The 12,500-nt window shown below is 44.4% G+C and overlaps 1 protein-coding gene across 1 annotated transcript in view; it reads left to right on the top strand.

Annotated features, from left to right (window-relative positions):
• Window positions 1-12,500, top strand: part of LOC127924426 (CUB and sushi domain-containing protein 3-like) — a gene marked incomplete at its 5' end in the record, with an annotated part of 100,439 nt that overhangs the window by 11,098 nt on the left and 76,841 nt on the right. Inside the window, one exon of the mRNA XM_052509162.1 lies at window positions 9,572-9,748. Coding sequence (XP_052365122.1) covers window positions 9,572-9,748 — 177 coding nt within the window. The remainder of the gene's footprint in view (window positions 1-9,571; window positions 9,749-12,500) is intronic.

The following is a 12,500-nucleotide window of genomic DNA, read 5'->3' on the forward strand; positions in this document are numbered from 1 at the left end:
GGACGCAGGAGCACACGCAGGAGCACACGCAGGAGCACACACAGGAGCACACGCAGGAGCACACGCAGGGCACACAGCACACGCAGGAGCACACACAGGAGCACACACACAACAGGCACACAGCACACACAGGAGCACACACAGGAGCACACGCAGGGGCACACGAAGAGCACACAGGACGCAGGAGCACACGCAGGAGCACACGCAGGAGCACACAGGACACACACAGGAGCACACAGGAGCACACGCAGGAGCACACGCACACACGCAGGAGCACACAGGGCACGCAGGCAGCACACAGGGGCAGGAGCACAGGGCACACACACAACAGGGCACACGCAGGAGCACACAGGAGCACACACACAACACACACAGGAGCACACGCAGGAGCACAGGAGCACACAGGAGCACACAACAGGGGGCACACGCAGGAGCACAACAGGGCACACGCAGGAGCACACAGGGCACACACAGGAGCACACACAGGAGCACACACAGGAGCACACACAGAGCACACACAGGAGCACACACACAACAGGAGCACACACAGGACACGTAAACACAACAGGAGCACACACGCACACACACAACAGGGGCACACACAGGAGCACACAGGAGCACACACAGGAGCACACACAGGAGCACACACAGGACCACACACAGGAGCACGTAAACACAACAGGAGCACACACAGGACACAGGAGCACAACAGGAGCACACACAGGAGCACACACAGGAGCACACAGGAGCACACAAACAATGAAAATGCAATTAGCTGTAAATTAGTATATTTCGCTAGCACATTGTCCTTAGAAAAAGTCAGTGCTCAAAGCCAACCAGCCAATTTTTCTTCTCTTCCAGAATCCTTTATTTTTCAGCCTGAAGGCAACTTCTACTTCTGATGTGATTAATGACATTTTAAATATTGAATCACAGGCCGATTCTCTGCCACAGGGCATAAACAAGGTTCGACCGGAAATGGCAGAGAATCTCTTGACAGACTTCTCTTTCTCCCAGACAGTTATAAACTCTCTCAGCTTGACAGACTTCTCTTTCTTCTCTTTCTCCCAGACAGTTATAAACTCTCTCAGCTTGACAGACTTCTCTTTCTCCCAGACAGTTATAAACTCTCTCAGCTTGACAGACTTCTCTTTCTCCCAGACAGTTATAAACTCTCTCAGCTTGACAGACTTCTCTTTCTCCCAGACAGTTATAGTTACAAACTCTCTCAGCTTGACAGACTTCTCTTTCTCCCAGACAGTTATAAACTCTCTCAGCTTGACAGACTTCTCTTTCTCCCAGACAGTTATAAACTCTCTCAGCTTGACAGACTTCTCTTTCTCCCAGACAGTTATAAACTCTCTCAGCTTGACAGACTTCTCTTTCTCCCAGACAGTTATAAACCCTCTCAGCTTATAAGTTATAAACTCTCTCAGCTTGACAGACTTCTCTTTCTCCCAGACAGTTATAAACTCTCTCAGCTTGACAGACTTCTCTTTCTCCCAGACAGTTATAAACTCTCTCAGCTTGACAGACTTCTCTTTCTCCCAGACAGTTATAAACTCTCTCATCTTGACAGACTTCTCTTTCTCCCAGACAGTTATAAACTCTCTCAGCTTGACAGACTTCTCTTTCTCCCAGACAGTTATAAACTCTCTCAGCTTGACAGACTTCTCTTTCTCCCAGACAGTTATAAACTCTCTCAGCTTGACAGACTTCTCTTTCTCCCAGACAGTTATAAACTCTCTCAGCTTGACAGACTTCTCTTTCTCCCAGACAGTTATAAACTCTCTCAGCTTGACAGACTTCTCTTTCTCCCAGACAGTTATAAACTCTCTCAGCTTGACAGACATCTCTTTCTCCCAGACAGTTATAAACTCTCTCAGCTTGACAGACTTCTCTTTCTCCCAGACAGTTATAAACTCTCTCTTTCTCCCAGACAGTTATAAACTCTCTCAGCTTGACAGACTTCTCTTTCTCCCAGACAGTTATAAACTCTCTCAGCTTGACAGACTTCTCTTTCTCCCAGACAGTTATAAACTCTCTCAGCTTGACAGACTTCTCTTTCTCCCAGACAGTTATAAACTCTCTCAGCTTGACAGACTTCTCTTTCTCCCAGACAGTTATAAACTCTCTCAGCGTGACAGACTTCTCTTTCTCAGTTTAAACTCTCTCCCAGACTTCTCTTTCTCCCAGACAGTTATAAACTCTCTCAGCTTGACAGACATCTCTTTCTCCCAGACAGTTATAAACTCTCTCAGCTTGACAGACTTCTCTTTTCCCAGACAGTTATAAACTCTCTCAGCTTGACAGACTTCTCTTTCTCCCAGACAGTTATAAACTCTCTCAGCTTGACAGACTTCTCTTTCTCCCAGACAGTTATAAACTCTCTCAGCTTGACAGACTTCTCTTTCTCCCAGACAGTTATAAACTCTCTCAGCTTGACAGACATCTCTTTCTCCCAGACAGTTATAAACTCTCTCAGCTTGACAGACTTCTCTTTCTCCCAGACAGTTATAAACTCTCTCAGCTTGACAGACTTCTCTTTCTCCCAGACAGTTATAAACTCTCAGCTTGACAGACTTCTCTTTCTCCCAGACAGTTATAAACTCTCTCAGCTTGACAGACTTCTCTTTCTCCCAGACAGTTATAAACTCTCTCAGCTTGACAGACTTCTCTTTCTCCCAGACAGTTATAAACTCTCTCAGCTTGACAGACTTCTCTTTCTCCCAGACAGTTATAAACTCTCTCAGCTTGACAGACTTCTCTTTCTCCCAGACAGTTATAAACTCTCTCAGCTTGACAGACTTCTCTTTCTCCCAGACAGTTATAAACTCTCTCAGCTTGACAGACTTCTCTTTCTCCCAGACAGTTATAAACTCTCTCAGCTTGACAGACTTCTCTTTCTCCCAGACAGTTATAAACTCTCTCAGCTTGACAGACTTCTCTTTCTCCCAGACAGTTATAAACTCTCTCAGCTTGACAGACTTCTCTTTCTCCCAGACAGTTATAAACTCTCAGCTTGACAGACTTCTCTTTCTCCCAGACAGTTATAAACTCTCTCAGCTTGACAGACTTCTCTTTCTCCCAGACAGTTATAAACTCTCTCAGCTTGACAGACTTCTCTTTCTCCCAGACAGTTATAAACTCTCTCAGCTTGACAGACTTCTCTTTCTCCCAGACAGTTATAAACTCTCTCAGCTTGACAGACTTCTCTTTCTCCCAGACAGTTATAAACTCTCTCAGCTTGACAGACTTCTCTTTCTCCCAGACAGTTATAAACTCTCTCAGCTTGACAGACTTCTCTTTCTCAGACAGTTATAAACTCTCTCAGCTTGACAGACTTCTCTTTCTCCCAGACAGTTATAAACTCTCTCAGCTTGACAGACTTCTCTTTCTCCCAGACAGTTATAAACTCTCTTCAGCTTGACAGACTTCTCTTTCTCCCAGACAGTTATAAACTCTCTCAGCTTGACAGACTTCTCTTTCTCCCAGACAGTTATAAACTCTCTCAGCTTGACAGACTTCTCTTTCTCCCAGACAGTTATAAACTCTCTCAGCTTGACAGACTTCTCTTTCTCCCAGACAGTTATAAACTCTCTCAGCTTGACAGACTTCTCTTTCTCCCAGACAGTTATAAACTCTCTCAGCTTGACAGACTTCTCTTTCTCCCAGACAGTTATAAACTCTCTCAGCTTGACAGACTTCTCTTTCTCCCAGACAGTTATAAACTCTCAGCTTGACAGACTTCTCTTTCTCCCAGACAGTTATAAACTCTCTCAGCTTGACAGACTTCTCTTTCTCCCAGACAGTTATAAACTCTCTCAGCTTGACAGACTTCTCTTTCTCCCAGACAGTTATAAACTCTCTCAGCTTGACAGACTTCTCTTTCTCCCAGACAGTTATAAACTCTCTCAGCTTGACAGACTTCTCTTTCTCCCAGACAGTTATAAACTCTCAGCTTGACAGACATCTCTTTCTCCCAGACAGTTATAAACTCTCTCAGCTTGACAGACTTCTCTTTCTCCCAGACAGTTATAAACTCTCTCAGCTTGACAGACTTCTCTTTCTCCCAGACAGTTATAAACTCTCTCAGCTTGACAGACTTCTCTTTCTCCCAGACAGTTATAAACTCTCTCAGCTTGACAGACTTCTCTTTCTCCCAGACAGTTATAAACTCTCTCAGCTTGACAGACTTCTCTTTCTCCCAGACAGTTATAAACTCTCTCAGCTTGACAGACTTCTCTTTCTCCCAGACAGTTATAAACTCTCTCAGCTTGACAGACTTCTCTTTCTCCCAGACAGTTATAAACTCTCTCAGCTTGACAGACTTCTCTTTCTCCCAGACAGTTATAAACTCTCTCAGCTTGACAGACTTCTCTTTCTCCCAGACAGTTATAAACTCTCTCAGCTTGACAGACTTCTCTTTCTCCCAGACAGTTATAAACTCTCTCAGCTTGACAGACTTCTCTTTCTCCCAGACAGTTATAAACTCTCTCAGCTTGACAGACTTCTCTTTCTCCCAGACAGTTATAAACTCTCTCAGCTTGACAGACTTCTCTTTCTCAGACAGTTATAAACTTCTCAGCTTGACAGACTTCTCTTTCTCCCAGACAGTTATAAACTCTCAGCTTGACAGACTTCTCTTTCTCCCAGACAGTTATAAACTTCTCAGCTTGACAGACTTCTCCCAGACAGTTATAAACTCTCTCAGCTTGACAGACTTCTCTTTCTCCCAGACAGTTATAAACTCTCTCAGCTTGACAGACTTCTCTTTCTCCCAGACAGTTATAAACTCTCTCAGCTTGACAGACTTCTCTTTCTCCCAGACAGTTATAAACTCTCTCAGCTTGACAGACTTCTCTTTCTCCCAGACAGTTATAAACTCTCTCAGCTTGACAGACATCTCTTTCTCCCAGACAGTTATAAACTCTCTCAGCTTGACAGACTTCTCTTTCTCCCAGACAGTTATAAACTCTCTCAGCTTGACAGACTTCTCTTTCTCCCAGACAGTTATAAACTCTCTCAGCTTGACAGACTTCTCTTTCTCCCAGACAGTTATAAACTCTCTCAGCTTGACAGACTTCTCTTTCTCCCAGACAGTTATAAACTCTCTCAGCTTGACAGACTTCTCTTTCTCCCAGACAGTTATAAACTCTCTCAGCTTGACAGACTTCTCTTTCTCCCAGACAGTTATAAACTCTCTCAGCTTGACAGACTTCTCTTTCTCCCAGACAGTTATAAACTCTCTCAGCTTGACAGACTTCTCTTTCTCCCAGACAGTTATAAACTCTCTCAGCTTGACAGACTTCTCTTTCTCCCAGACAGTTATAAACTCTCTCAGCTTGACAGACTTCTCTTTCTCCCTTTCTCTTTCCAGACAGTTATAAACTCTCTCAGCTTGACAGACTTCTCTTTCTCCCAGTTATAAACTCTCTCAGCTTGACAGACTTCTCTTTCTTCCAGACAGTTATAAACTCTCTCAGCTTGACAGACTTCTCTTTCTCCCAGACAGTTATAAACTCTCTCAGCTTGACAGACTTCTCTTTCTCCCAGACAGTTATAAACTCTCTCAGCTTGACAGACTTCTCTTTCTCCCAGACAGTTATAAACTCTCTCAGCTTGACAGACTTCTCTTTCTCCCAGACAGTTATAAACTCTCAGCTTGACAGACTTCTCTTTCTCCCAGACAGTTATAAACTCTCTCAGCTTGACAGACTTCTCTTTCTCCCAGACAGTTATAAACTCTCTCAGCTTGACAGACTTCTCTTTCTCCCAGACAGTTATAAACTCTCTCATCTTGACAGACTTCTCTTTCTCCCAGACAGTTATAAACTCTCTCATCTTGACAGACACAGCGACCACGGCTCTGTCTCAAATTAAACCTTGTTGTCTATTTAATGACCTTTGAACTTCATTGTGTCAAAGGTAGAATAGGGCGGCAGTTGAGACATAAAAAGTCCTTTATTTTTAATTTTTAAATACGACAGGAACTCCCCGCTCAGCCTCTCTTGCCTTGACGTGTCCTGTAAGCTGAAATGATTTATAGACGGTTAGTTTTATCCTCTATTCCTGACAGACTCGATCCTCTCCATGACTGAACTGTGTCTGTTTCTGCTTCAGCTTTTTGAGCTAAGAGCTTGACTGCTGTTTAACCCACAGCAACGTGAGCCTGTCGTCCCGGTGCTTTGTAATCTACTAAAACAACGGGGGATATTTACCACAGATCGGACATATTGTCCTTTTCAAGAATGAAACACTTCCCCCAAAATAGGGAACTTCATTTCGACCAGGATCCAAGGCACTGAAAGGGCTGAATTAATTAATTAATTCATTTATTTCACCTTTATTTAGCCAGGTAGGCCAGTTGAGAACACCTTTATTTAACCAGGTAGGCCAGTTGAGAACACCACCTTTATTTAACCAGGTAGGCCAGTTGAGAACACCTTTATTTAACCAGGTAGGCCAGTTGAGAACACCTTTATTTAACCAGGTAGGCCAGTTGAGAACACCTTTATTTAACCAGGTAGGCCAGTTGAGAACACCTTTATTTAACCAGGTAGGCTAGTTGAGAACACCTTTATTTAACCAGGTAGGCTAGTTGAGAACACCTTTATTTAACCAGGTAGGCCAGTTGAGAACACCTTTATTTAACCAGGTAGGCCAGTTGAGAACACCTTTATTTAACCAGGTAGGCTAGTTGGGAACACCTTTATTTAACCAGGTAGGAGTTGGGAACACCTTTATTTAACCAGGTAGGCCAGTTGGGAACACCTTTATTTAACCAGGTAGGCTAGTTGGGAACACCTTTATTTAACCAGGTAGGCTAGTTGAGAACACCTTTATTTAACCAGGTAGGCTAGTTGGGAACACCTTTATTTAACCAGGTAGGCTAGTTGAGAACACCTTTATTTAACCAGGTAGGCTAGTTGAGAACACCTTTATTTAACCAGGTAGGCTAGTTGGGAACACCTTTATTTAACCAGGTAGGCCAGTTGAGAACACCTTTATTTAACCAGGTAGGCCAGTTGAGAACACCTTTATTTAACCAGGTAGGCTAGTTGGGAACACCTTTATTTAACCAGGTAGGCCAGTTGAGAACACCTTTATTTAACCAGGTAGGCTAGTTGAGAACACCTTTATTTAACCAGGTAGGCCAGTTGAGAACACCTTTATTTAACCAGGTAGGCCAGTTGAGAACACCTTTATTTAACCAGGTAGGCTAGTTGGGAACACCTTTATTTAACCAGGTAGGCTAGTTGGGAACAGCTTTATTTAACCAGGTAGGCTAGTTGAGAACACCTTTATTTAACCAGGTAGGCTAGTTGGGAACACCTTTATTTAACCAGGTAGGCTAGTTGAGAACACCTTTATTTAACCAGGTAGGCTAGTTGGGAACACCTTTATTTAACCAGGTAGGCTAGTTGGGAACACCTTTATTTAACCAGGTAGGCTAGTTGGGAACAGCTTTATTTAACCAGGTAGGCTAGTTGAGAACACCTTTATTTAACCAGGTAGGCTAGTTGGGAACACCTTTATTTAACCAGGTAGGCTAGTTGAGAACACCTTTATTTAACCAGGTAGGCTAGTTGAGAACACCTTTATTTAACCAGGTAGGCTAGTTGGGAACACCTTTATTTAACCAGGTAGGCTAGTTGGGAACACCTTTATTTAACCAGGTAGGCTAGTTGGGAACACCTTTATTTAACCAGGTAGGCTAGTTGGGAACACCTTTATTTAACCAGGTAGGCTAGTTGGGAACACCTTTATTTATCCAGGTAGACTAGTTGAGAACACCTTTATTTAACCAGGTAGGCTAGTTGGGAACACCTTTATTTAACCAGGTAGGCTAGTTGGGAACACCTTTATTTAACCAGGTAGGCTAGTTGGGAACACCTTTATTTAACCAGGTAGGCCAGTTGAGAACACCTTTATTTAACCAGGTAGGCCAGTTGAGAACACCTTTATTTAACCAGGTAGGCTAGTTGAGAACACCTTTATTTAACCAGGTAGGCTAGTTGAGAACACCTTTATTTAACCAGGTAGGCCAGTTGAGAACACCTTTATTTAACCAGGTAGGCTAGTTGAGAACACCTTTATTTAACCAGGTAGGCTAGTTGAGAACACCTTTATTTAACCAGGTAGGCTAGTTGAGAACACCTTTATTTAACCAGGTAGGCAAGTTGAGAACAAGTTCTCATTTACAATTGTGACCTGGCCAAGATAAAGCAAAGCAGTTCGACAGATACAACGACACAGAGTTACACATGGAGTAAAACAAACATACAGTCAATAATACAGTATAAACAAGTCTATATACAATGTGAGCAAATTAGGTGAGAAGGGAGGTAAAGGCAAAAAAGGCCATGGTGGCAAAGTAAATACAATATAGCAAGTAAAACACTGGAATGGTCGATTTGCAGTGGAAAATGTGCAAAGTAGAAATAAAAATAATGGGGTGCAAAACAATAATAATAATAATAATAATAATAATAATAATAATAATAATAATAATAATAATAACTGTATAACAGCCAACACATTCAGAGCACATTCAACCTCTTTCAGTGGCCTCGTCGTGTCAGGAAGTGATTGAGTTGGGGACACCTCTCCTTCCTTCCTGCCTACCAGCTTCACCCTACAGCCTATAGCTGCCTGCATCGGAAATCATTTAACAATTTTACAGACAATTAAGTCATTTGAGAAGGGAAATCATTTTGGTAATGAAATATAACGAAGTGCTGGGTGGAGAGACACACCGGGAAACAGAACAGAATCCTCTCTTAGTTTCCTGCTACCAAACATGACATTCATTATCATCTGGATTGGATGAGTCACATTTTATGTTCTAGAAAGACATTAGATCAGTGTTTAGCAAGTAGTGTTTTAACCCCCCTTAATTCTGTCTCTTTCTCTTTCTCTCTCTCGTTCTCGCTCTTTCTCTCTCTCTCGTTCTCGCTCTTTCTCTCTCTCTCTCTCTCTCTCTCTCTCTCTCTCTCTCTCTCTCTCTCTCTCTCTCTCTCTCTCTCTCTCTCTCTCTCTCTCTCTCTCTCTCTCTCTCTCTCTCTCTCTCTCTCTCTCTCTCTCTCTCTCTCTCTCTCTCTCTCTTCTCTCGCTCTTTCTCTCTGCCTCTCTCTCTCTCTCTCTCTCTCTCTCTCTCTCTCTCTCTCTCTCTCTCTCTCTCTCTCTCTCTCTCGTTCTCTCTTTGTCTCTCGTTCTCTCTCTCTGTCTCTCGTTCTCTCTCGCTCTCTGTCTCTCTTTCTCTCTTTGTCTCTCGTTCTCTCGCTCTGTCTCTCGTTCTCTCTCTCTCTCTCTCGTTCTCTCTCTTTCTCTGTCTCTCGTTCTCTCTTTGTCTCTCGTTCTCTCTCTCTGTCTCTCGTTCTCTCTTGCTCTCTGTCTCTCGTTCTCTCTCGCTCTCTGTTTCTCTCTCTCTCCCTCTCTCCCTTCCTCCCTCTCTCTCTCCCTCCCTCCCTCCCTCCCTCCCTCCCTCCCTCCCTCCCTCCCTCCCTCCCTCCCTCCCTCCCTCCCTCCCTCCCTCCCTCCCTCCCTCTCTGTCTCTCCTCCACTCCAGCGGTGCACTGTGGTAACCCGGGGACACCTGCTCACGGCCGTATTTTCCGGGTCGACGGTACGACCTTCACCCACTCTGTAGTCTACTCCTGTATGGATGGATACCTCCTCTCAGGCACGCCCACCAGACACTGTCTGGCCAACGGCACCTGGTCTGGCACCGCTTCTAACTGCACCAGTAAGTACTACTGTTACCTGGTCCAGCATCGTCTCCTAACTGCACCAGTAAGTACTACTGATACCTGGTCCAGCACCGTCTCCTAACTGCACCAGTAAGTACTACTGATACCTGGTCCAGCACTGTCTCCTAACTGCACCAGTAAGTACTACTGATACCTGGTCCAGCACCATCTCCTAACTGCACCAGTAAGTACTACTGATACCTGGTCCAGCACCATCTCCTAACTGCACCAGTAAGTACTACTGATACCTGGTCCAGCACCGTTTCCTAACTGCACCAGTAAGTACTACTGATACCTGGTCCAGCACCGTCTCCTAACTGCACCAGTAAGTACTACTGATACCTGGTCCAGCACCGTCTCCTAACTGCACCAGTAAGTACTACTGATACCTGGTCCAGCACCGTTTCCTAACTGCACCAGTAAGTACTACTGATACCTGGTCCAGCACCATCTCCTAACTGCACCAGTAAGTACTACTGATACCTGGTCCAGCACCATCTCCTAACTGCACCAGTAAGTACTACTGATACCTGGTCCAGCACCGTCTCCTAACTGCACCAGTAAGTACTACTGATACCTGGTCCAGCACCGTCTCCTAACTGCACCAGTAAGTACTACTGATACCTGGTCCAGCACCGTCTCCTAACTGCACCAGTAAGTACTACTGATACCTGGTCCAGCACCGTTTCCTAACTGCACCAGTAAGTACTACTGATACCTGGTCCAGCACCATCTCCTAACTGATCCGAAATGACAAACAAAATGACTGAAAAGTACAACAGCTAAATGACAGTCTGTTAGTTATCCTGAACTGAAACTAAATGACAGTCTGTTAGTTATCCTGAACTGAAACTAAATGACAGTCTGTTAGTTATCCTAAACTGAAACTAAATGACTGTCCGTTAGTTATCCTGAACTGAAACTAAATGACAGTCTGTTAGTTATCCTGAACTGAAACTAAATGACTGTCTGTTAGTTATCCTGAACTGAAACTAAATGACTGTCTGTTAGTTATCCTGAGCTGAAACTAAATGACAGTCTGTTAGTTATCCTGAACTGAAACTAAATGACAGTCTGTTAGTTATCCCGAACTGAAACTAAATGACAGTCTGTTAGTTATCCTGAACTGAAACTAAATGACAGTCTGTTAGTTATCCTGAACTGAAACTAAATGACAGTCTGTTAGTTATCCTGAACTGAAACTAAATGACAGTCTGTTAGTTATCCTGAGCTGAAACTAAATGACAGTCTGTTAGTTATCCTGAACTGAAACTAAATGACAGTCTGTTAGTTATCCTGAACTGAAACTAAATGACAGTCTGTTAGTTATCCCGAGCTGAAACTAAATGACAGTCTGTTAGTTATCCTGAACTGAAACTAAATGATTACAAAGATACAGTATAGTGTTACGGTAATATGAAATGCTAAATAGCAGCTAGCCGTAGATGTTGTCCCACTTTCTGTTAGACAGCCTTTAATCTAAACTCATCTTCAGGAACGAGCCCCATATGTTGTAATTTAATTATGTTGTGTCAATCTATATTTAATTTGCCATTATAATAACTCTTTAACAGAATTACATTTCTCCCAGAGCATCATTACTCTTGTGTCTGACTAATTGAAGTACAGACACGATATAGAATAAGGGGAGGGAGGAGGAGGAGGGAGAAGGTGGTGGAGGGGGAGGAAGAGGAGGGAGGAGGGGGAGGGAGGAGGTGGGGGGGAGAGGAGGGAGATGAGGGAGGAGGAGGGAGGAGGAGGGAGGGGGGGGAGGGAGAGGAGGAGGGAGAGGAGGAGGGAGAGGAGGGAGGGGAGGGAAGAGGAGGATGTGGAGGGAGGGGAGGAAGAGGAAGGAGGTGGTGGAGGGGAGGGAGAGGAGGGAGGGGGGGGAGGGAAGAGGAGGAGGTGGAGGGAGGGGAGGAAGAGGAGGGAGGGGGAGGGAGGAGGTGGTGGGAGAGGAGGAGGAGGAGGAAGGAGGAGGAAGGGGAGGGGGAGGTGGAGGAGGAGGGGGATGAAGGAGGTGTAGGGAGGTGGAGGAGGGAGAGGGAGGAGGTGTAGGGAGAGGAAGGGGAAGAGGGTTTCAATTTGGGACCAAAATGAGTCTCTGGAGAGAGAAGTGATGCTTTCCAGGGAGCCTCTCTAGTCGCTGTGAGACAGTGCTCAGACAAGCAGAAACGTTCAAGTCTGTATCTGCAATGCAAACCTATTCTCTATGTAGAACAGTCCTGTTGACGACCCTATTCTCTATGTAGAACAGTCCTGTTGATGACCCTATTCTCTATGTAGAACAGTCCTGTTGACGACCCTATTCTCTATGTAGAACAGTCCTGTTGACGACCCTATTCTCTATGTAGAACAGTCCTGTTGACGACCCTATTCTCTATGTAGAACAGTCCTGTTGACGACCCTATTCTCTCTATTCTCTATGTAGAACAGTCCTGTTGACGACCCTATTCTCTATGTAGAACAGTCCTGTTGACGACCCTATTCTCTATGTAGAACAGTCCTGTTGACGACCCTATTCTCTATGTAGAACAGTCCTGTTGACGACCCTATTCTCTATGTAGAACAGTCCTGTTGACGACCCTATTCTCTATGTAGAACAGTCCTGTTGACGACCCTATTCTCTATATAGAACAGTCCTGTTGACGACCCTATTCTCTATGTAGAACAGTCCTGTTGACGACCCTATTCTCTATGTAGAACAGTCCTGTTGACGACCCTATTCTCTATGTAGAACAGTCCTGT

This window comes from Oncorhynchus keta, unplaced genomic scaffold, assembly GCF_023373465.1.
Source record: "Oncorhynchus keta strain PuntledgeMale-10-30-2019 unplaced genomic scaffold, Oket_V2 Un_contig_4014_pilon_pilon, whole genome shotgun sequence".
In the NCBI taxonomy this organism is placed as follows: domain Eukaryota; kingdom Metazoa; phylum Chordata; class Actinopteri; order Salmoniformes; family Salmonidae; genus Oncorhynchus; species Oncorhynchus keta.